The 26,750-nt window shown below is 36.9% G+C and overlaps 1 protein-coding gene across 1 annotated transcript; it reads left to right on the plus strand.

Annotated features, from left to right (window-relative positions):
* Positions 1 to 26,341, plus strand: st6galnac5b (ST6 (alpha-N-acetyl-neuraminyl-2,3-beta-galactosyl-1,3)-N-acetylgalactosaminide alpha-2,6-sialyltransferase 5b). Its single transcript, XM_052094402.1, has 5 exons — positions 1 to 138; positions 1,540 to 1,713; positions 17,721 to 18,130; positions 22,864 to 22,971; positions 24,894 to 26,341. Exons 1-5 carry the CDS (start codon positions 124 to 126, stop codon positions 25,108 to 25,110), a joined length of 924 nt encoding a protein of 307 aa, XP_051950362.1. The 5' UTR covers positions 1 to 123; the 3' UTR covers positions 25,111 to 26,341.
* The last annotated feature ends 409 nt before the right edge of the window (positions 26,342 to 26,750 follow it).

Below are 26,750 nucleotides of genomic sequence, written 5' to 3' on the forward strand. Positions count from 1 at the left end.
CAGGATGAAGACGTGTGTGCAGAAGGGCTGGAGGAAGAGATGTAAACCGTTCGGATTTACACCTACGCTGTCGGTGAAAGAACACGTCTTGGACTGAAGTGGCCGAATTAAAGACGTCACAATATGAAGACGCGAACGGTACAGGGTTCATATTTTCTTTTTCATGTAAACTAACTTTAACTGCCTTTGGCTTACACAAATTTACAATAGTAACTGTAGTTATACTACAGTTAGGAAAAAAAGATAACACATTTATACTTTTTGATGACAGCGACACTAATGCCAAGTTACACAATAACTAGTAATTACTATATAGGCTACGACTATTAGCCTATATTTAGGCGGAAAATATGTTTACCATTATTTTTGTAAGGGTGATTTCAGTCACACTAAGTCACAAGAACGTCTATTGCCTACATACAAGATGGAGTTGTCATTTCATTCGAAAGTTCTTACCAAATCAATATTGGGTAAGTCAACTGTGGTCAATTTTAAGTTAATAACCTATTTTTAGTTTACAGTATAATGTAAATATATAAATATATTTAAATAAATGCATTGCAATGGCATTAAGGCTTATAACAGTGGTGGTGGTGGTGTAGTGGTCTAAGCACATAACTGGTAATCTGGTAATCAGAAGGATGCTGGTTCAAGCCCCACAGCCACCACCATTGTGTCCTTGAGCAAGGCACTTAACTCCAGGTTGCTCCAGGGGTATTGTCCCTGTAATAATTGCACTGTAAGTCGCTTTGGATAAAAGCGTCTGCCAAATGCAAAAATATCAAATGTAAATAACAATGTAACATTGAATTGGATACACAAATGAGGTGTTACGTGGTTTTATTTTCTGTCATAATTGTAATTCGTATTCCATTTAATTTCATAATTGTCAAAATGACCCAAAAAAAAAAAAGAGAGAGAGATGCCTTTTTGCATATGAGGTTTCATAAACTGCAGAATATTGTTGTAAGAAAACTATAAATCATTCATTTGAACTTTTTAAAATCTTGCAATGAACTTATAGTGTAACAAAACTCAGAATGAATTGTAATAGCAATTGTTTCTTAATGATTAGAACATTTAAACTAATTATTTTATTATGATTATATAAACAGCAATTATGCATTGAGTTCATTGACCTCATTTGAAAGCTATATGCACATGAAAACATTTTCTCCTTGTCTGATACATATTTGAATCGTGTTTACCATTTAATTGTGTCTTGGGAAACTTGTCCTGTGTGCTTGATGCATGAAAAGTGCACTTACATCTATATTTTTGTCACCATAAACCCCCCATCATTTCCATAATATATGGCTAATCATTTCAGTTGTCTTCTCATGGTGCTGAAAAGATGTCACTTAGAGCTTTTATTTGATATATAGGTACTCATATTCACCCAGCTTGTACCTTATGCCCCATTAGCTCAAAACACTCAATATGAGCCTTTCATGAACCAATATACCTATCAGCAGAACCATTGATGTAAGAGCCTGCATGGGGATCCTTAATGACAGATTAATGTTTCTCTGGTTTCAGCGTCATGGGATCATATTGATTGGTGTTATGACCGCCTGTACAAGCTTATTGTTCCTGTACAATAGCAGTATTAACAGCCCAACAGAAAATCAGAGGGAATCAGATGGACATCAGATGGAAATTCTAAGACAGCAGAAGTACTTAAAAGATTACAGCAGCATCATTGATCATAAGGTGACTTACTTCCAATGGATCTAGTAAATACAATCAAGCTCATCTCTATTAAGTGATTCAAGTGGTACCTTGCAATTAAGAAACTAATTTAGATCATAACCTAATTAATCATGCCTTTTTTAAACAGTTTCTTTCACGGTTTCAAAAGTTTTTAAACACATTTAGTTTTAAGGGCTGGTAGAACAGATCAGTCATCAGAGATTTGTTAACATCTTTGAAATTGCTTTGTTGCATAGTTTGCTTGTAGCTTTAATAAATTGATTTTCTATTAATTATTGAAATTGGAAAACAATTTTAAAGCTGGTTTCTTGAAACCCCTGTCAGAGTATTTAAATCAACACAAATGTTATTTAAGAAAACAACCCATTAAAGCTTTATACCATTTCAATTTGTCCTTTGAAAGTTGCTTTGAGTTATCCCAGGATGCTGTGTTCTGTATACTCCTGCATACAGAAGAGCTTGTCTGTATCTGAAGAGAAGAGAACAGATTTTCTGTGTCTGAGTGTTTTACAGACATCTGGAAAATCACAGCAAATATGTTGTGTCTCTGAAGTCCTTAAAGGAAGAGTTCGCCCCAATGAAGAATTTACTCGTCACTCATTTTCATGCAACTACAATGAATACACTGTCCAAAAAAAAATAAATAAATAACAAAAAAAAAAAAATAAGGTAACAGTTATCACATAGGGTAGCCTACAGCTTATGTGTTTGTACCCTCACTTGGTCAAAGTTACACCTTAAGGTACAAATACATTTCTGTCCATCAAAGGGTCCATGTATGTACCATTTCCCCCAAAAGATGTACAAATACTGTGATCTAATTATTTTTCTGGTGGGGGATGTGTTGGTTCAAAGCTGCCAAAGCCAAACCCTTCATGTTGTCATGTTCTCTATTGTCTTTTGTTTTTATACGGTTATTTTGAAGTTTAGTTTAGTTCCTGTTTTCTGTTTGGTTTTTGTAGTCCTTTGTAGTTTCTTTTTATGATTGGTTTCCCCTGATTAGTTCTCCTTCCCTGATTGTTCCCCAGGTGTTCCTTATTCCCTTGTTTGTTCCTTTTTGTATATAAGCCATTTTAGTTTCCTTATTCCCTGTTAGTTCTTGCATGTTTTTGGTTTGCTCTGTGCCAGGTTTTCAGTGCTTTTCTTTTATTCTTAGTTTTCTTTGTTTAGTAAATAAATCCTCTTTCTCTGCCAGATATGTCACAGAGGGTTAGTTCTTCTGTGACATATCAGGCAGAGAAAGAGGATCTAAATATTTATATATGAAAGTTCACCGTTAAAAAAGTTATTGTCTCTCAAAAGTAGGATTCGACTCTGAGTCAATGTAATGAATCGTTTATCCAACGAGTCATTTTCCTTTTTGTTGTGACGTCAAGACGAAAAATTATCAAATTGGCCGCGCCCACTCATTGCGTGCGCAGACACCAGGGAAAACTTGAAAACATCATGTTGACAACAAGACGCTGTGTTCTGAAGTGCGTATCAAAAGCGACCTTTTTTTCACTGCCCAGGGACGAGCATGTGAAGAATCAGTGGCTAGAGTTTATATTTACAACTATACCACACAAGTATAGCCCGAACCTTGTGCTGTGTTCGAGTCATTTTAATGACGATTGCTTTACGAACATGAATGCTTTCAAGTGTGGATTCGCGAGCTGGTTGATACTGAAGGAAGGTTCAGTACCAAGTTTATTTGGATCAGCTTCCTCCTCCGAATCACAACCTGTAAGTATTATTAATAATTGTTGCTTTTATGTGTTTTTTAGCATGCTTAATAAGTATTTGTGTGTGTTGTGTACGTTACGCTCAGCGCAGCTTCTAGGTCTCCAATGTCAATTTTTTTTTTTAAATATGTGAAATGTTTGTCGATGTTATTGGAGTTGTCATAAAGAACAGAGCAATAACTTGTTGTAATGCAGTGCTTTATCAATATGTTTATGTGTTGGGCTAATGCAAACTATAACTGATTGGGTGTTTACCACCGAACTTTGGGCTATGATCGCTAACATAAATCAACTCAAATTCCTTCACTGATTTTGATTTTTTTTACTACAAAGTGGTGATGGGTGTTCCGTTTCCGACAATCTCTGCACAGAGTATACCAATCACAACTGACTGGGTCATCTGACCAATCACGGCAGATTAGCGTCACGCAAAGGAGGGGTTTGGAAAAATTAGTCGTTGAACGAATCATTTGGGAGTCGGTGAGCAAATCGGGTAAACATAAATGCATATTATAAGACAACAAAAGTGTTTTTTGTCATTGCATGCATGTAAAACTGTTGTTGGGGACTCCCAAAACAATATTAGGAACATTTTAAATGCCATAATAGGTGCCCTTTAAATGAGTCACACTATATATCTTTTGGCCCTCTAGCGGTTAAAAATCAAACTGCATGTGTCTTGCAGAAGGATATTGCTTTGGTTGTGGTTCGGCTCTGCTCTTCTGCGCAGATGAATGTGGTTCGAGGCACCGGTGTACACTGGATACATATGATCGAATATAGCAAAAGCACAAATAAATAACTAAAGAAAGAAAAAGACGAATATCCTAAAACATGTAATTTGAACAGATAAGTGCCAAATCTCATGCTGTTGTTTTGATTTATTGGAAACATTGATGTTTTGACATTGAGTTACAAAAGTTAGGCAACCTTTGTTAACATTAGACATAATGATTGCTAGCTCCGATTACAGTGTATACTGATTGTAGTTTCACACACGCACACACACCCGTAACCCTTTCCGACAGCTCTAAATAATATAATATAATTATTATAGGTTTATCAAAGTGTATTTGGGTAAAGACATGGTTTGGAAGGTGGATTTTTGTTGCACTCATTAATGACATTTTGTTATAAAAAAAACAAAACAAAAAAACGTAAACTTTAAATAAAATCATTAAACTTTGGATCTTTTGGACGTTTAATTTATTCAAAGGAAGAGCGCACACTTATACACAATTAATACAAACTTTTTTAAAACAAGAAAAACCGAAGACCTGCAAGTGCAACAGGAAAATTCACAGCTTAGAGCTTTATTCGTCCAATTTGACTCACGGCGCGTGCTGTGCGCGGGAAGTTTGGGATGTGCGCGGAACAACGTTCGCAGCATGACGATGGATCTCTGACTGTCGACGGAGGATCATCTCAAGTTAAAAGAACCTGGAAGACACTGAAGAATCACATAAATTCAGAGGTACGTTTAAATTTAAATGTTGTTATAATTTGTATTTTTAGGTAGTAATTTTTGTTGACGGACATTGACGCTAACCATATTTGCTCTCCCACCAAAATACTTATTTCATTATAAAGCCAACATATTATTTTCCTACTTAAGTTTAGTACGGAATAATTAACATGGGACCATCAAATTATTGCGTTGCGGCCGTTACGCCTCAGGTTTGCATTTATTTTCAATAATTTGATGTCCGAGACAATCATTCTTATACCATTCGTATACGCTTATACCAACGCTACTACACGTCAATACATTTTTTGTCATGTTTTGTTCATTGAAACACTTTAGTCTGTTGAACTGCTTTCTTGCACCGTGTATTGAGAACGTAACAGTACGTGTCCACTGGTGCGGGTGATGGTTCGTTATGAACGAATCTTTCATTTTGAACAAGTCTTTTATGTGACTCAGAAGAACAAGTAGTCATTACAATTAATGTTTTGTTCACTCTTCAACTCTTTTGTTCCTGTTTCCTGTGTCAGCAATGCATAGCATATACAGCTGTCACGTAACAAAAGAACGAACGAGTCGTCAAGAAGATTCAATCCAGAGGTGAATTAATCTTTCGGTTTTTCCTTATTGGGACTATAATCAAATTAAGTGTAAGTAGACGTGTTGGGGCTGGGGGGGATTTGGCTATTGAAAATGTAACATTTTAATTTAATTCTGCTCAAATGAACGAAATTACTTGAATAAAGATACCTTCATTTTGCTGAACGAGACCCAAAGATCCAAGTCAGTAAATGATCCGATCTTCCCATTACTAGTGCGGAAGAAATCCGCTCAACGCCGCTCACTATTCCTGTGAGCTGGAGCTTTGGGCCGGTATACAGCAAGTGTGTATCGGCTATGATTGTTTAACGTCCAGGAGCAATATTGTTTTTAAAATGCTCAATGCCCAAAGTATTAAAAAACATTGATTTATTACACCCTCGCTTCCCCGTGCACCGTATTTTCACAATAAATCCAAGTATTATGACATAGCCTGTTATCCCTGATCATGCTTTTATATCTGTTTTTGTACTTGGTGCCAGTCTCTTGGAGCATGTACCTCTGATTCTCAAGGGAGAGGAGTAAGGAGAAATTTGGGCACAGTCATGCAGTCTGAAGAAACTGCAAAAAGTCTGTGTCAGGGGTGAGTGATGCTGTAGTATATAACACATTAGCTAGCCAAGTGCACAATGTTTTACAGGACATATATTTTAAGTCTTCATTTTTATTTGTATAGTGCTTTTCACAATACATATAGCTTCTAATCATTGATGGCATTAATACTTTTTGTAAATTAAGAGTAACAGTATCTTTGAATGGTTGCAAAATTTGGGAAAATTTGTTTGTACATTTGAGATTGAACAAATGCACTTATTTGGCTCCAACAGGAGTTTGCTGTCATTGATGAGGATGCACCTTTGAGGGACATGTAAATATTTTGCATGAACTGTAAGGCAAAATGCTACCTGATACCTTGATAGTTAAAGATTGGGAGCAGCAAACTTTTTCATGGCGGAGAAGTGTAAGTAAAATCACAGATAATTTTGTCAATTATCATCTTAAAATACATGTTTCAGTTCAGTGTTGCACGTGGAACACTAGGATAGAACTACACTGTAAAGACCAGGGGGACATGAAAATGAGAGGGGCACAGAATTTTCACAAATGTCACTTGGGCATTTTAATATTTTTATTTGCGGAAAAGTTGTTGAATAGATTACTCAAAAAGAAAACTTCTGTCTTTTACTCACCCTAATTTAATTTCAAACCAACTTGACTCTTTTCTTCTTTTTAACACAAAAGGTGACTTTCTGGTGGCAGGACATAAACCACAGTAAAAGTATTTGAAATAAAAGGTGCAATGTATTCCTGTATTAAGTTTCTGTAGTGATATGATCACTTTTGAACAGAACACAATTTAAGTTGTTATTTACTATCAAATTATTAGCAATAAAGCACTGAAAACCTCACTGGTTCTCATTGCATCCTGTGAACAAGCTTGGAATGTAGTTTACAGGGGACCTATAATGCAAAATTCACTTTTGCATGGTGTTTGTACATAAATGTGAGTCGGCAGTGAGTACACAACCACCCTACAATATTAAATGTCCCCCCACTCCTCTCTCTTATATTAATAAAAAAACACTGTCAAAATGAATGGTTTTTATTTCTGCTCTAAAGTGACATCACTTTACAGATGGAGAACCGAGTCAGCCGCGAAATTGGCCGTGATAAGCTAAAATGAGCCACCGCGATATGCAGAAAATGATATCAACTTTTGGGGCAGTTGCTATGTAAAATCTGGGCAGATTTCTCTTCCCAGTCAGCCCTTGCTGAATTCTGGTATTTATGGTGTCATTCATATACAGGTGAAACTCGAAATATTAGAATATCGTGCAAAAGTTCATTCAGTTCAGTAATTCAACTTAAAAGGTGAAACTAATATATTATATAGACTCATCACAAGCAAAGTAAGATATTTCAAGCCTTTATTTGATATAATTTTGATGATTATGGCTTACAGCTTATGAAAACCCCAAATTCAGAATCTCAGAAAATTAGAATATTACATGAAATCAATAAAAAAAAGGATTTTAAATACAGAAATGTCGGCCCTCAAAGTATAATCATGCATATGTACTCAGTACTTGGTTTGGGCCCCTTTTGCATTAATTACTGCCTCAATGCGGCGTAGCATGGATGCTATCAGCCTGTGGCACTGCTGAGGTGTTATGGAAGACAAAGATGCTTCAATAGCGGCCTTCAGCTCTTCTGCATTGTTTGGTCTCATGTCTCTCATCTTTCTCTTGGCAATGCCCCATAGATTCTCTATGGGGTTCAGGTCAGGCGAGTTTGCTGGCCAATCAAGCACAGTAATACCATGGTCATTGAACCAGGTTTTGATACTTTTGGCAGTGTGGGCAGGTGCCAAGTCCTGCTGGAAAATGAAGTCAGCATCTCCATAAAGCTTGTCTGCTGAAGGAAGCATGAAGTGCTCTAAAATGTCCCGGTAGACGGCTGCGTTGACTCTGGACTTAATAAAGCACAGTGGACCAACACCAGCCGATGACATGGCTCCCCAAACCAACACAGACTGGAAACTTCACACTGGACTTCAAGCATCTTGGATTGTGTGCCTCTCCATTCTTCCTCCAGACTCTGGGACCTTGGTTTCCAAATGAGATGCAAAATTTGCTCTCATCAGAAAAGAGGACTTTGGACCACTGAGCAACAGACCAGTTCTTTTTTTCTTTAGCCCAGGTAAGACGCTTCTGACGTTGTTTGTTGTTCAGGAGCAGCTTGACAAGAGGAATACTGACATTTGAAGCCTCAGTCCACTCCTTGTGAAGCTCCCCACACATTTGAATGGCCTTTTCCTGACAATCCTCTCCAGGCTACGGTCATCCCTGCTGCTTGTGCACCTTTTTCTTCCACACTTTTCCCTTCCACTTAACTTTCTATTAATGTGCTTTGATACAGCACTTTGAGAACATCCAACTTCTTTTGCAATTACCTTTTGAGGCTTTCCCTCCTTGTGGAGGGTGTCAATGATGATTTTCTGCACAACTGTCGGGTCAGCAGTCTTCCTCATGATTGTGAATTCAACTGAACCAGACTGAGAGACCATTTAAAGGCTCAGGAACCCTTTGCAGGTGTTTTGGATTAATTAGCTGATTAGAGTGTGACACTTTGAGCCTACAATACTGAACCTTTTCACAATATTCTAGTTTTCTGAGATTCTGAATTTGGGGTTTTCATAAGTTGTAAGCCATAATCATCAATTATATCAAATAAAGGCTTGAAATATCTTACTTTGCTTGTAATGAGTCTATATAATATATTAGTTTCACCTTTAAGTTGAATTACTGAAATTAATGAACTTTTGCACGATATTCAAATTTTTCGAGTTTCACCTGTAGGTTCTGATTTGTTGTTGCTGTAGTAACCGAAGCACAAGCTGTAGAGGCACATCCCTCACCTGGAAAGGGGTCAGGGAGCAGCAGCTCATTTGTATTTAAAGAGACACAAAATCAGCATGTTTTTGATTCCACCCAAAAAGAGGCATTTATAACATGGTATAATACATTATCCGTGGGGTACTTTGAGCTGACTCTTCACAGACACTTTCTGGGGACACCTGAGACTTATATTACATCTTGTAAAAAGGGGCATAATAGGGCTCCTTTAAGTAGCATTGATTAATTTTACTGTGGTGTTATGGTATTATCCCCTCTTGAGTTTTTTTAATGTCACAATCCACTTACATTATGGCCAATAAACACAATGAAGATTTCAAACATTCACCTTTTGTGTTCCACAGAAGAAAAATATATACAAGTTTGGAGTGACATAAGGGTGAGTCAGGACATCATTTTCTTTTTTGGGTGAATTATTTCTATAAGACTAGTTTGACCACTTTAATTTCAAGTTAAAGTGAATGATTACAAATTTTCACTTTTTTTTTTTTCCAGTTATTTGATGAAATTGACCGCATCCATTCATCAACTGTCCAGTGCTACAAGGAGAGGTTCACTAGTATTGTGCATGAGCTTACACCAAGAAAAATCCTTTTGGCCAAAATATACATTGAAGCAAGTGAGGAGATGCATGCAGAAGATCTTCCAGGTATTTATTGTGGCATTACTGCTGATTATATGAGTAGTAAATATTGTCAAACAAATGTTTTTGTTTCATCAGAATGATGTAATACTATAATATTTGTCATCAATTTAAGTAAAGTTTGGAAAGTTGTTTTTGCAGATGTTGCAGGGTTTTAGTACTGTTCTAACATTAATGTGGCAGGGTGGAGGGCGGGGCCGGGTCATGATTATACACACCCGGTCCCTTATCAAGCCTCCAAGAGGGATAAAGGCAGATTGCGGGTGGTGGTGTGGGAGAGAGAGCGTTTATGGACATGTCTGTCATGTGTGCATTTTTGTCTCTCTCTGAGGCTTAATTAGCCTGATAAGGGTCCGTGTGTGTATAATCACGCCCGGGCCCTCCGCCCTGCCACAATTATGTTTTCCTCTTACAGTGTGATGCTGATGCACCATATGAAAATTCACCAGGATGGTTCAAGTACTGATCAAATGGATGGTGTTCATGGGAATAAGAATCAAAGAGGGGGTAATTGCAGCCTTCAGTGCACACGTATCTTTTTTTGCCCTATATGAAAAATATGCCAACTTCCTGCATTGTGCAATTTGCAAGATATTGCAAAGTCCTGTGGTCCAGAAGAGACTATTAACACCATATTTTTTTGTAAATATTTGTTATATTTTACTCACCCTCATGATGTTTCAAACCTGTATGACTTTCTTTTCTTATGTGGGGACAGAAAAGGAGATATTTTTAATGAATATCACAGCCCACTCTTTCAATGCAATGGCAGTGGATAGAGGCTCAATTTAAAGATTTGAGGACCCAAAGGATGTCATAAAGGTAGTCCATGTGACTTGTGTCTAATTTCAAGTCGTCTGAAGGCATACGATAATGTATTTTTTGTGAGAAACAACCTGAAATGAGAGAAGATCCTCCGAAGTTGTTTGAGTGTTCACATGTTTGTTTTGTTCTTTTTTTTTTTTTTTTTTAAAGCTTTAAAATGAGATTGTCTACTGCCATTGTGTTGAAAAGAGAGCCTGTGATTTTCAGTAAAACCTATCCTTTTATGTGCTCCTGAAATGTATTTTTGGGTGAGTATTAAAGGGTACTTAAGTTAAAATGGATTATGTGTTCTACTGTATTTGATGACAAATTGTGATTCTGAGATTTTTAAAGTATTAATTCTGTGACAATGTGAACAAAAATGTGAAATTATTGAATGTAATTATGTCATGTTATTAAATAAATGTAACTTAAACATCAAGTTTATAATATGCTTCGAGTACAAATTTCCCATTCATAAGGTACAAAGTGCTTGTCACTGGGTAGTACCCATAAAAGAACAAATCTACACCTTTATCATAGGTACATTATAGTACCATATCACTGAGGTCCAAGGTAGACACCAAGGGTACATATTTGCCTCTTAAAAGGTACAAGCTGTAAGGGGACGAAAATGTACCATTGAGGGTACTGCCCCATTGACGAGCCATTATACACTTGAAGGTACAAATTGCACTTTTTTTTCTGACAGTGTAGGGAATGATCATTAAAGCTTTAAAAGGATGCAAAAGCACCATAATATATCATAGAAATTATATAAATTATTTCAAGTCTGTTGGAGTCACAGTATAGCTTTGTTTGATGGACCTTTGTTTTGGCAGATGCTTACAATGCATCAACCCATCACACTCTGTATTAACCTGCAATTCATTATTTAAGGATCTATTTCTACCTGATCTGACCCTTAAAAATGAATTTGTTGGTGTAACCTAATGTAGTCATATTGACTTAGTCATATTTAATAATATTTTTGACCTGAACAATACCAGTTAATTAAAACGTTACTATCTTACAGAATGTATCTTATTTTTGTTATGCACAATTCATGCAAAGTCTCTCTCATCCTTCTCACTGACAAGATCAGCCTGGACAGTGAAGGTTCTCAAGTCTACCACCTCTCAGTAGTTCAAGAGAACTCTTAACTCTTATCCGAATTAACAACTCCAGGATTCAGAGCCAGACTTGATGGATATAATCTGTGGAAGTAATTTTATAACAGTCAAATGGGGAAGATTTTCTCCTATTAGTGGAAATGAACAGCCTATGTAGAATATAGCTTAATAAACATGGTCTACACATTTTCATCAAAAACATTACCAGCAGTTTTTGGAAGGTCATTGGAAGGAAATGAAAAACATGCAGAGGATCTTTCTGGTGGGATTTTGACAATTTGAATGATTTTTTGACAGTTCAGAATGGCTTAAGTAGTAATCCTTGAACATCTTTCTTCAGTGAAACCCAGCCTTTTTAAAGGGATATTTCAACCTAAAATAACAATTCTCTTGTTAGACACTCTCATTCTATCCCAGATGTTTATGAATTACTTTCTTCTGCAGAACACAAACAAAGCTTTTTAGAAGAATATTTCAGCTCTGTTGGTCCTTACAGTGCAAGCTAATGGTGACCAGACATTTGAAGCTCCAAAAATCACATAAATGTAGCAAAAAAGTAATCCATAAGACACCAGTGTTTAAATCCATGTCTTAAGCGACAGTTAATGTGATATAATAATCCATAGGTGATGTGATAAACTACACATGTTTACTCTGGGTGAACCCCTGTGTGAACTTGAAACTGGCTGCTTCATTCTTCCACTAAAAGTCATCTTTTTACCAGTTGGTTAAAGGTCATTTAAAAGATGGCTCATAAAAGTATAGTTAGTTTTGATAAAGTTTGTAGAAGCCTCATAGTTTGATATTTTGTTGTCTAATGCAATGACATTCATAGATTCTTAAGTGTGACTTAAGTGTCCAAATACTTTGTGGGTCCAGTATATGTAATCAAAGCTATTGTAAATATGATACTTAAGAGTAAAATAATACATAATCATATTTTTGTTTACCTTCCAAGATAACCTAATTTGTTGACTAATTAAATAATTTACCTTTTTGAAGAAAAAAGAAATTTGACCTCCATACACTCATTTAATTATTCGAAAAAGGCAATGTGTGTCCATAACGGATAATGGCTAGAATTCCCCTTTTCCCATCTTTCTCAGAAAGGTCATATGCAGATCCATGTCAGCAACAATATGATTCATGCATTGGAAGGAGAGCGAGCTTGCTATTAGAGTAATTATGGGCATATGTCTCGCAGGAGGGATCTTAAGATGGAGGATGTTAATGAGAGAATAATCAGTGTGGATGTTTATTTACTGGACCTGATTTGTGTACACTCCACTGGGTCACTGTATCCATGGAAACTACCCTGTTTATCACAGTAGATCAAATCTAATAGAGTCTCCATCGTTAAGAGGCAGTAATACCTGCGTAAGGAAAGTGCTCTCACCGATTGCACAAGGCTAAGAGGTGTAAGAGGCTTCACCTTTATCATAAATGATTTATCTCACACAGTGCCAGGTGTGTCAGGGGCCACTGTGGTGTCACATTACTGGCCACATGTGTCTGTCTCCTTAATTAAATTAGCTTGCTTTCTCTTGAGGTTGTATCTTCAGTAAATTAGCTTTGCTGATTTTCTTTTCTGTGTAATTTTTTTTAAGGTAGTGTATTGATAATGTAATGGTATCAAGCATTAAGAGATAGTTCTCCTAAGAATGCAGATTCTGTCATCGTTTACTTAACTTTATGTTGCCCCAAACAACAAATGACTTTCTTCCACTGAACATGAAAGGAGATGTTTGGTAAAATGACAGCTGCAGTCAGCATTCATTTTCACTGTATGTAAAGAAGATGCAATGGAAAATGTATGGTGACTGAAATTAAATAAACATATTGCCACGTGTTCCATGGATGAAACAAAGTCACATGAGTTTGGAATAATATGAGGGTGAGTAAATTATGACAGAATGTGTATTTATTGGCAGGGTTGCCACTTTTGAAGTTTTAAAATAAGGGGCACTTAAATGGTGGGGGGTGGAATCACGGCCCTAAACCACATCCTCCACAGTTTTAGCAATAAATGGGTTGAGTTAATATGTGGTATTAATACAAATTGTATATCTTTTCTTATATGGAAAAATGATAACTTACCTGACCCATGACTTCTAAAAATCGTTAATGATTTATATGTAAAAAATATATTTATTTGAATTTTTTCGATTACTTGTCTTCTTTATCTTATTTATGTATACATTTTGGATGGTTTATACATATTTTTATCATTTTTATTTGTTTATTTTTTCCTTCACCAGTATTTGTCTTTATGATTGTATTCATACATTGTTTGATCTTATTGAACATTTATATAGAAAAAACTCCCTTTGTGGACTTTTCAGACGGTCCCTTACCACACCCTCAACAGTATTAACACGTTTTACCACAATGTGTGGACGCTGTTAGAAAGTTAAGGGTTCAATACAAATTAAGCAGAATTGACAGTATTTGTGACAATGTAGATTACCAAAAAAATATTTAAAGATCAACAAAGAGGCACTTACAATCATGGGTGCCTGCAGGATTTAATCTGAGGATACACTACACTCACTACAAATATGACCTCAGAAAAAGTGTTCATGTGACTCAACTTACCCCAGGCTAGGGGTAAGTTGATCCCAGTCAGTGGGTAAATTGAGCCATCTGGGGGTAAATTGACCATATTATTTTTCACGTTTTAATGCAAGCCTAAAAATAATAATAATAACTTGCCTCTTTAAAAAATAATAATTTAATAATACACTTACCTTTCCAAACAATGTTATTTTTTTAAAGCTACCTCAAACAACAAAAAACAAATCAATTAAAGTTACATTTTCCCTTTAATCTTTTATTTTTTTTGTATTGGTGAACAATAGTTTTAAACATTTCTGTTAAGTGAAGGACTGCCAGCATAGTTTTCAGGAGCAAGAAATATGGTTCTATCGGGAAGACACGCAGGCTTGAGTGAAGTTTGAGATGCCATTTATTTGATAGATGTAAAACGGGAGGTGATTGTCTCTCTCTTTGGCTTAGGCCCCGTCCGGCAGTCCGAGGGAGTTGTACCCGGAACCGTCATGTCCTGCCGGAGATATGAGGCAGGGGCGAGGAGCCTACCCCCGTGCGGGACAGGGCTCAACTGGTGGTGGTGGGGAGGTGGAGGTTGCAATGTTAGCACACCGAAACAGCAATGTGATAGATTGTGAGCGGACTTATAAAGCAATGGCTTACGTGCGATTGGCTAGGAGTTATCCAGCTAATGATGTGATGTACACCTGCTGGTCTTTCCGCTAGAACTACGCTCCACTTTCATTTAAATGCTGTTAATTAAGTCATGTCCAGTCACACACACACACACACACGTAAACGTGTTTGGCAGAAAGAACGTCCCTTCAGTGTGTTCAGTTCTAATTTCCAATTTTGTTAAACAGTTTCACAGTTTTGAACTTGTGAGAACAAAAGAACAGTTTGAACTTCCAGACCTCAGCACAGTGAAAATGACTATTGGACATTCCATCCATCAAGGTTGCAGGGAAATATGAGTTGTTGCTTCCTCCTTTCAGTTCTTCCAACCTTTCGAGGTTTAGGAAGCTTCTTCAGCACATCATTCAGTGGGACAGATCCCACATCATTTACTTTGAATGCAAAGGTGGCTTTGTCTTTGCCAGTGCTCCCTCGGATTCTTCTGAGGAATCTTGCATTAACTTCATTGTCCTCAAGGCTCTCAACCAAGCCAATATAATGGTAGCTGTTGCATTTGGTCGCAAAATTCACAATAATAAAGTCACCAACTGACAGATCTGAGATGTCTGGTTCACTACTCTCATCCTGGGAGCTGTCACACTCAGAAGTGTCATCAAGTGGGATGGGAACATCACTCTCCTCAGAGCTGCTGTACACTGGGGTTTTCTTCTTGGTTTTTTTATTCTTGGACTTTCTTTGATCTTGGTTACTTGTTTCCCCTTCAGTTTGTTTTTTCTCTTTTCATGTTCCATTTCTTGTACAGTAAATGTATTTTACTCTTGTATCTTGCTATAGTTGCCATTAATTTGTTTTAATATTATGGAATAAATTAATTCTGTCACCTGTCCATCACTTTGGTCAGACTGTCAAAGAACTCCCTGACTATAGTTTTGTCGAAGGCTGTAGCTCTTCCTAAAGATGTTGCTTCAGGCATACGACAGGAAAGATGGTGGTGTGCAATAAAGTTCTTGAACCAGTCTCGACCTAACAAAATATACTTAATTTCATGATACCGTGGCATGAAAACACAGACGTCAGCCATTCCTGTCCTAAATTTATAATGTAATTTCCTACACACCCTACCCGCTAGACCTTTCTCTTTCCAGTTGTTGGGGACAGGGATGTTGTTTTTCTGTGCAAACTGGAATGCCAGTTCACAGCATTTCTTTGGAGTGAGGCCATGGAACTGCTCAGCCAACTTTTTGATGTGATCGGCAAGCTCCTTTTCCACCTCTAATGTGAAGACCCTCTTGGCTTCTGCTGTTCCACCCTACTGTTTTGACTGTCTTTACCTCCTTCTTTTTTATGTACCTCCGCAGTGTTGACCTGTCAATATTTCTGTCCTTCACCACTGATCTGATGGATTTTCCGCCCTCAACATCAATGGCTGCTCTCTCCATCCCTTCTAAGGGTGTTGAGCCCCAGTTGTTCTTCTTTTGTAGGTTCTTGGCATGATAGCTTTTATGCAATGTGTAATGGTTAACAGTTGTGTAATACTATACTTAAAACAATGTTATGCTTTAAACTTAACTTCAGTGCCTTAAGTTAGGGGTAAGTTGAACCACTGGTTCAATTTACCCCACATCATCTGGCTCACTTTGCCCCATAGTCACCATTTTGGTAAAAACAGCCTAGCTTAGCAATTCAGGCTAACCTTTAGCTAAATGATTCACATGGTTTTCTATGTTGACAAATCACCAACATGTACCATACACAACTTTAGACCTAGATACATTTGCTTTGGCACAACAACTAGTATACCTGGAATGCAGAAAATTAACTTTAACAAGCAAAAAAGTGTTTTTGTGAAAAAAAAAAACAACTTGCCTCTTTTCCCAAGTGCTTCTCCTCTTCACAGCAAAATAGAAATGATGGAGTCCTTCAGAATGTATGGTCACATGACACCAAATGTGCATAGTTGCCTAGAAACAGGGGGTGGGTCAACTTACCCACTGGCTCATCTTACCCCACTCTCCCCTACCTCTCAAAAAGACTTTTCTTAGTTTTCTTAGACTGTTGGTAAATTTACACTGCATCCAGCATTTTATTCGTAAATACCCTGATACTGTTTTACTGTGTGAAAAACCGCTCCAAATGATTCAGTGAGAGAGCTCTGAAAGAATTGTACTGAATCATGAATCAATTCAGACGTTTTGCCAATTCACTGAAAAGAACCAACTCAAAATAATTAATCATTCGCAAATTGGGCATTGCTAGTTCTTTTAAACAGCCATCAGAAATAAGGGATACACTTTATGAGATTAAGTTTTCTGAGAGTAAATATTTCTCAGCTCGAGCCCTCGTGTGTGTACGGCCGTACAGCTGCAGGCGCCACTACTTACAATGGAAGTGAATGGGGCCAATTTTTGGAAGGTTTAAAGACAGAAAAGTATAGCTTATAATTTTATAAAAAAAAACTTGTGTATTATTTGAGCTGTAAAGTTGTTTAAATAGTCATTTTTATCATTGATTTTAGGGATGCAAAATTGTTAACATGACATAGTTCTATGTTTCCCCCTTTCAATGGTTTCATCAATCAGCAACAATGTGTTTATCTGCTGCCTTTTAAAAGTTGCTACGATAACTGCTCATGATATTGTTGTTAGCTGCATTTTTTTTATTTCCATGTTGCATTGTTTTTCCGGCGACCCGATACTCAAGAACAGACTTGTGAAATAGTTTACTGACTACATGTTTCTCCTTCGACTTGTTTTTATACAGTAAGTGTAGCATTAACTACAGTCAATGTGTTGTGACAGGCATAAACTCAAACTAACTAATGAAAAGTTTGCCAATGTTAAACAAATTTCTCTGTTACAAATGTCAGCTTCTTAACCTTGTTGTGTGTGTGGTTGCTAAGCATCTTGAAATTGCACTGAAACTTATTGTAACCCTGTCCTTCTAACGTTTTCTTCTGTACACTGGCCATGTAGCCTACTGAATACTATATATTTTATGAAAATGCACGCTCAAACATCTCATCATTGTCTCAATTCTCAGCCTCTTAGGATGCATTGCAAATGTTGTGCCTTAGTGACCAGCTCTGGTCACATGACAGGAAGTGGTCGAGGTGCGGAGATCGACCACACGGAGTGTGTCATCCGAATGAACGATGCCCCAACACGAGGCTACCAGAGGGACGTAGGGCAGCGGACAAGCCTGCGTGTGGTTGCGCACTCCAGCATGCAACGTGTACTACGAAACAGGCACGAGCTACTTAACTCCAGCCAGGAAACCGTTTTTATCTTTTGGGGTCCCGGAAACTACATGCGACAGGACGGTAAAGGACTGGTCTACAATAACCTGCGTCTGATGAAGCAGATGATACCTAAACTACAGGTGTACATCATCTCACGGTTAAAGATGTTGCATTTCGATGAACTCTTCAAGAGGGAAACTGGGAAAGATAGGTGAGAATGATATTGTTTCTACATGCTAGTCTAATCTTTGTTTGAAGTATATGTAAATATTAAAAGCATGAGCTATGAGGATTTTAATGCATTGATATTTAGCCTTAACGCGCTGGTATTGTACAATGACTGTGAGTGTTAGTAAAAAGAGTTATGGTTCATTCAGATTAAGAGGCCTACGTTGAAACATCAGTCATTTGTTAAAAAAATTACCGGTCCATTAAAATGTATGTACATCTTTCATCATGACTATATTTTCACTTGACATTGCATTAGATTTTTTGTTAACTTGATTTCCAGCAATTAGAACAGATTTTGCACTTCTTTTTGGAGGCTTTAGTGACCTGGCCCTTTTTTTCTTTTCAAATTAAAATAGCATTATTTATTGATTATTTTGACTATATATAAAAACACATTCACAACATTTTCTGTGCTATTTATCATACAATTATTATTTTAATGCCGTTTTAAAATTTAACAAAGAAGTTTGCTTTGACACTTTTATTTTCTCAAAATGGCACATACCTGTTATGTGCTACTGTTTTTTCCTTTGTTACTTTGTTCCTATGGAGTCAAGAAAGGTTCATACGTTCCTTGGGATGTCAAAGAATCAAAGGGTGTGTGTGTGTTTATGTTGAAAGACTGCATGAACACGAATTGTTTATTTTTTGTTGCCTCATCCATTCATGCCTTATTGCCAGTAATTTATGACCAGGAACACCACAGGAGCACACACACTCACTCACACAACCCAAGCACCCCAAATATCTCAGTTGTTTCTCCCAGACAGCAATGAGATTAAATGGGAGACTTCGGAAGAGATCTTAAAGTATTAACAACTGACAAGAAACCAAGTCTGCCGAGTTTGCTGTGACAACTTAAGTCAGATCACAAACATTTATAATCAATTACTTCCAAGATCAAATTATCTGGCATATGCTGTTTTCCACATTAACTGTATAGCTCTATGTTCTTACTGTATGTCAACAATTGTTTTATTTGTGTCTGTTTTTATTTTAGAAGACTCCTACAAAAAGGAGTCTTCCTCTGGGTAACAGAACCACAATAACAAGTAAAATCTTCCATAGTTATATTTTTTTAATCAAATAAGCAATCAGGAAAATTATTGAATTCATTTTGTGATTTAAAAAAAAACCCTAAGTTCACAACAGTCACAAGGCTTCTGAAAAAAGACGCAGCAAGAAGAATTGTTTCCCTGTAAATAAATTAATTGAAGCAAACGTGCAGAAATTGCGGCAAGTTTGACATGTTTAAAGAGAGATGGAAACTTTATATTTGGGGTTATTAACTGCAAAAGCAATGCCATAAGGGAGAGTTTGCTAACTAATTGGTATCACTGACCCTTAGGGCACTCTGCTTGGCATCAGTAGAGATTTAAGGGTTTGTTCTGACTCGGACCTTGGCTGAAAATCAGACAGCTGCCAGCTGGGATGTACCCAATCAGATACAAACTGCTCAAGGCAAAATGTTCACATGGTTTTTAACTTGAGTTTTGCTCAAATCTGATGCTAAATGTTTTGTTATCTAAACATGTTTCCAAGGAGACCTTGTTTCCTTTTTATTTTTTTATTCACAGTAGATTTTTATTTTTGTTTGTTGGCCAATATATACTGCGTGCCAAATTATTAGGCAAGTGAGTATTCTGATCTTATCATTATTTCCTTGCAAATTTTCCAACTCCAAACCATATAAACTTGAATGCTTATTGGATTCAATAATTTTCAGGTGGTATGTATTTGTGTAATGAGGGAGGGTATGGCGAAAGTGACTAATACCTTATATCAAGGTGTGCTTAATTTTTTGCCAGCTTCATTACCTCAGTTAAAATGGGCCAAAAAATAAATTTAACTGACACTGATAAGTCAAATATTGTGTAAAATGCCTTTCAGACAGATGCAACACTTTTGAAATAGCTAAACTATTGAGGCTTGACCACCAAACAATCAAAGTTTTGTTGCGAATAGTCAACTGGGGCGCAAAAAACACATGGAGAAGAAAAGGCACAAATTAACTGCAAAAGACTTGAGAAGAATTAAACGTGAAGCGTGAATTATCCTCCAGTGCCACCATATTCCAGAACTCCAACCTACCTGGAATGTCCAGAAGTACAAGGTGCCAAGTGCTCAGAGACATGGCCAAGGTCAAGAAGGCTGAAACACGACCACCACTGAATATATTTACAAGTTGAAGCAGATGAAATGAGAGTGACTCTTGATGGACGTGGCTGGATCACTAATGGACACAGGGCACCACTTCGAGTCATGCACTAGCAAGGTGGAGGAGGGGTACTGGTGTGGGCTGCTATCATTAAGGATGAGGTAGTTGGACCTTTTAGAGTTGAAGATGGAGTGAAACTCAATTCCCAAACCAACTGCCAGTTTCTGGAAAATATTTTTTCAAGCAGTGGTACAGGAAGAAGTCCTAAGCTTTCAAGAAGGGCATTATCTTTCTGCAGGACAATGCTCCATCACATGCATCCAAGTACTCTACTGCTTGGCTAGCCAGCAAGGGCCTCAAAGATGCCCAAATAATGACATGACCCCCTTCCTCACCTGACTTAAATCCTACTGAGAACTTGTGAGCCCTTCTCAAACATGAGATTTACAGTGAGGGAAGACAATACACCTCTTTGAACAGCATTTGGGAGGCTGTGGTTGCTGCTTCAGTGAAAGTTGATGGTGAACAGATCAAGAAACTGACAGACTCCATGGATGGAAGGCTCATGGCAGTTACTGAATAGAAGGGTGGCTATATTGGTCACTGAATATTATAATATTACTATATTTTTTGAAAGACCAAAAATGTTATTCAATTGTTATAACATTTTGTGTTACTTATCTTCACTTACTCTAAAAATTGGGAATAAACCATTGAGTTAGGAGTAATTATTTTTGTAATTTAGTTGCCTAATAAATGTGCACACACACACACACACACACAAAAGTAATGGGACAATTGGATGCTCAGCTGATCCATGGCCAGGTGTGTGTTATTCCCTCATTATCCCATTTACAAGGAGCAGATAAAAGGTCCAGAGTTAATTTCAAGTGTGCTATTTGCATTTGGAATCTGTTGCCGTCAACTCTCAATATGAGATCCAAAGAGCTGTCACTATCAGTGAAGCAAGCCATCATTAGGCTGAAAAATCAAAACAAAACCATCAGAGAGATAGCAAAAACATTAGCTGTAGCCAAATCAACTGTTTGGAAAATTCGTAAAAGGAAAGAACGCACCAGTGAGCTCACCAACACCAAAAGACCTGGAAGACCACGGAAAACAACTGTGGAGGATGACCGAAGAATTCTTTCCCTGGTGAAGAAAACACCCTTCACAACAGTTGGCCAGATCAAGAACACTCTCTAGGAGGTAGGTGTATGTGTGTCAAAGTCAACAATCAAGAGAAGACTTCACCAGAGTGAATACAGAGGGTTCACCACAAGATGTAAACCATTGGTGAGCCTCAAAAACAGGAAGGCCAGATTAGAGTTTGCCAAACAACATCTAAAAAAGCCTTCACAGTTCTGGAACAACATCCTATGGACAGATGAGACAAAGATGAACTTGTACCAGAGTGATGGGAAGAGAAGAGTATGGAGAAGGAAAGGAACTGCTCATGATCCAAAGCATACCACCTCATCAGTGAAGCATGGTGGTGGTAGTGTCATGGCGTGGGCATGTATGGCTGCCAATGGAACTTGTTCTCTTGTATTTATTGATGATTTGACTGCTGACAAAAGCAGCAGGATGAATTCTGAAGTGTTTCGGGCAATATTATCTGCTCATATTCAGCCAAATGCTTCAGAACTCATTGGACGGCGCTTCACAGTACAGATGGACAATGACCCGAAGCATACTGCGAAAGCAACCAAAGAGTTTTTTAAGGGAAAGAAGTGGAATGTTATGCAATGGCCAAGTCAATCACTTGACCTGAATCCGATTGAGCATGCATTTCACTTGCTGAAGACAAAACTGAAGGGAAAATGCCCCAAGAACAAGCAGGAACTGAAGACAGTTGCAGTAGAGGCCTGGCAGAGCATCACCAGGGATGAAACCCAGCGTCTGGTGATATCTATGCGTTCCAGACTTCAGGCTGTAATTGACTGCAAAGGATTTGCAACCAAGTATTAAAAAGTGAAAGTTTGATTTATGATTGTTAATCTGTCCCATTACTTTTGGTCCCTTAAAAAGTGGGAGGCACATATACAAACTGTTGTAATTCCTACACCGTTCACCTGATTTGGATGTAAATACCCTCAAATTAAAGCTGAAAGTCTGCTTTAATTTCAAAGAAAGTTCGTTTCATTTCAAATCCATTGTGGTGGTGTATAGAGCCAAAAAGATTAGAATTGTGATCATAGATCACTAAAACGCTTGAAGTCACATCGTAAAACATCAACAGCAGAACTCACGGCTATGTTAAATAGTGAAAGTAAGAGCATTTCCACACGCATAATGCAATGAGAACTTACAGGAATGTACAAGCCTCTGGAGTCAGTGTTATGATCTGGGGTTGCTTGAGTTGGTCATGTCTAGGCTCACCAACATTGTGGCAATAAAATGAAGTCAGCTGACTACCTAAATGTACTGAATGACCAGGTTATCACATCAATTGATTTTTTTCTTCGCTGATGGCACAGGCATAATCCAGGACAACAATGCCAAGATTTATTTTCTAAATACATTTTATTAATTAATTTATTTATTTATTTTAGAAAAAGGTCAAATTCTTGGCTGAGCACAGGATGGTTCACCATGGCAATCGCTATGGAGATCTGTGACAGAATCAATGTCTATGGCATGATTCCCCCCGAGTTCTGCAAGTGAGTCTGTCTTTTCAATCTTTACCATAATGTCGTTCAATTAATTTTGTGTAGCCACCATTGTATTGTGGTTGCTTAGAACTTCACTTAAGGCTAGGGTATAGTTTTGCCATGTACTGTTTCATGCTAGACGCGTGGCACTATGACGACTTTGTGGTACTCTTTAGTACAGTAAACAGCAGGCGCATGTCTGGAAAAACTAGTCTGAATCAGACAGTCTGTGCGTACTTTGCTAATGATGAAATTTGCTTCATGTGCACTGAGCATAAGAGGTAACTGCAGCTAGGATTGCCATCTGTCCAGGTTTTTCCAATATCGTTCCGGTTTTTGGCCATCTGTCCTGGGAAAATTGTATTCCATTCCAGGACGCAAAATGTCCCAGTATTTCAATGTTTTCCCAATGAGTTCACACATATGAACCATTGTTTATAAGCACACTATGCAAGGAGGAGAATCAAACTTTCTTCATTCTTATGTGAATCATAAATAATTCTGATTCATTTTAGTGAACTTGTTTGTCCGAAGGATTGAGACTGAGATTTTTCACTTTTGTGTGAGCAATATTTTAAACTTTAGTCTACTTACTACAGTGCTTCATTGTTCTGGAAAATATATATAAAAAAAAAAAATTTAAAAAAGGAAAGTTCTTCCTTTTACTTTTAAGATCTCTTAAGTTCATAATGCCCAACACTCCAAAAAAAAAAAAAAAAAAAACTATTTTTAAGATTTACACATTTCAATTTCATAAAAAAATTCCATCAAATTAAATTATATGATCTTTAACAAAATTTTATTTGTAAAACTTTTAAAATCAAATATTTTTTCAATTTAATTCTGCTGAAGATTACTCAAAATATTCTTTTGATAAATGTTTATGTACATTTATTTGATTTTCTTTGGTTTAAATGTACAAATGTGTTTTTCTTTATATATAACGTAATACTTCATACATACATATTTATACATTTAAAAAAATGTAAATGTTCAGTGGAACTATAAATTCAAAAAAACTGTTTGGGGCCAGAATATGTAAATATGTTAAACCTGTACAATAATAAATAATACATAATTATGACAAAATTTTCAAATTGGTATGCGTAGCTTAAAAATAGGCTACAATATTTTTTAAGGGTATTGATGTTATTGTTTGATTGAATTATATGCTATGTATATGGTAATTTCCATATCAAACAAGGAGTAGCCTAAATAATCATAAAAAATATTGTAAAAAAATAAAAGGTTTTATTTCTTGTATGATGGGCAGCAATATGTTTTTTTGGTCATTGATCGGGTGTCCAAAATTTTACAATGCCAATGTGGCAACCCTAAGTGGCACGCAAAAAAGTGAAATATTCGTAACATTTACTGCAAACTGATCTGGTTTACATCTTCACACTAGTTATGTACAGTTTATCTGACAGAAAAACCTTCTAATGGTGTAAAAAGTAGCAGATCTGTATTACCTCATGTTCCTTAAGGAATAGTCCACCCAAAAAAAAAAAACAATAAAGCACCAGTAAAGTGCTTTACAACATGTGTGCTATATTTCGAGTCTTCTAAAGCCATATGGTAGCTCTGTGTGAGGAACAGATTGAAAAGTAATTATTCACTGAAAATCTTGATCCCTGAGATGCCAGACACCATTCTTGCAAGTCACAAGCCCGGTCACAAAGCGGCAAATTTAAATAGATGCAACCATAATTGAGATTGTGAGCTCATTTTTGGAGCTTGCCAGTATAAATCACCAATCGTTTTAATTGAATGCAAAGAGCAGCTCAGACATTCTGCCTTTAGTGTTTCATGGAACACAGAAAATATTACAGGGTTGATACAACATGATTATAGAATTAGAACCATTCAATTGTGTCTACTTTCTATTTATTTAAATTTTTTCCTTTTTCACATGTGACTGTCCTTTACAGGTCCCCCAAGCCCTCAATGCCATATCATTACTATGAGCCTGCAGGGTCAGATGAATGCACCATGTATCTTTCCCATGAGCAGGGCCGCCAAGGCAGCCACCATCGCTTCATCACAGAAAAACTTGTCTTTGCGAACTGGGCACGTATGTTCAACATTCAGTTCTATCAACCAGACTGGAGACCAGCGCCTCTCGCACAGAACAGCACAGTCTCCTGAGGTTCATCCACTGCAAACTCTGTGACAAAAAACATCTAGAAAGAGGGATGTGTTCTGTATATCTGTATTGAGCACAGAACCTAATGATCACTTAGTGTCCCGGACTGAATATGAGTGAAGTATTGCTAAAGCCAGAAATCATTGTAGCTTTATAATAGTAAGTGGTTAGAAACTGTGGATCCCTGCTGTTCTAAAATTAAACAATTCAACAATGTCAAATTTGTGTAATTTTGCCAGATAGAGCATTTCTACTCTCAAAGGCCTCTTTCACTGTTAAAACTAAAGGGTCCCAATGAGGTATTACAGCTTGCTGCAATATGAGCGCATTTTAAAATTCCTATCATGCCATAAAATAACCTTTTAAGATTCCTATGATGCCATAAGAGTACCTTTTTAAATTATCATGATTTCAATTCTAATCCTACAGTATTATGTCATAAAAGAACATATTAAGGTTCATATAATTCCATAAAATAACCTTTTTATGTTCCTACTGATGCCATAAGTGCACATTCAATTCAATTCAATTCAATTTTATTTGTATAGCGCCTTTCACAACACACATCGTTTCAAAGCAGCTTCACAGAACATCAGCATTAACAGACGACAAAAACTGCAACGTCCATAAAGTCGATTAATCATCATTGTGTAATTTAGACAAAATTTGATTTTAATGGTTTAAAAATAATTAAATGATAATTATATGAACTCTTTCCCTTCCAAACACGGAATTTTCCGGGTTTTATGAAAAAAGCTTCCCGCCAAACACTGAATTTTCCTGGTATCCGTATTTTAGGTGGAATACGGTAAGAAAGACCCGCACGCATGTTTTGAAAGAGTACGCAACTCTTTGATCAAAGAAACAAAGAAAAAAAAAAAAAAAAAAAAAGCAGACTGCGATCGTCTTCAACGTAAAGTGGAGTTTTGAGAATGTAGCTCAAAATGTAGATAGAAATGCCTTTTTCTCAGCTTTTTGTCCGAAATGTTGTTTTTGACAAAGCCTACCTTTAATGCCTTAATGGCATTAAAAATAACAAATGAAGATTAAATAAAATCGTTTTTTATTTGCCTAAAAGCAGAGGCTCAGATCTTTATTTTGATATATAGCATCTTCATATATTCATGGAATTAAATATTCTGCGGGCCATTAAAGTTTTGCGAAAATCGTCAAAAACCCTGGCGGTGGCTGGCAACTTTTTTTTTTTTAAAACGCTGGCGGGGAAAGAGTTAATAACCCCAGTGAGCAAGCCGTAGGCTGACTGTGGCAAGGAACACAAAACTCCATAAGATGTAGATTAATGGAGAAAAATAACCTTGGGAGAAACCAGACTCACTGTGGGGGCCAGTTCCCTCTGGCTAACATTATGAATGTAATGTAAATATTAATTATGTATAGGTAAAATCATGTTTTAAAATTATTAAACTAAGTGTTAAGGTGTCAGTGAGTAAAAATCGATTGTGTTTGAACTAAGATTAATGACCAAAGTCTTTGAAGTCCATCTAGATTAATTGTAGAGGTTCACATAGATGCAAGTGTCCCTGTCAATTGGCCGACGAAGGCTTTTGTGGGCAATAGTTAGTCTATGCATTCCATTTCACGATCGTAGTCCATCAATCGACCGCATTTAGTCATCATCATT

This window comes from Xyrauchen texanus, chromosome 27 (assembly GCF_025860055.1).
Source record: "Xyrauchen texanus isolate HMW12.3.18 chromosome 27, RBS_HiC_50CHRs, whole genome shotgun sequence".
In the NCBI taxonomy this organism is placed as follows: domain Eukaryota; kingdom Metazoa; phylum Chordata; class Actinopteri; order Cypriniformes; family Catostomidae; genus Xyrauchen; species Xyrauchen texanus.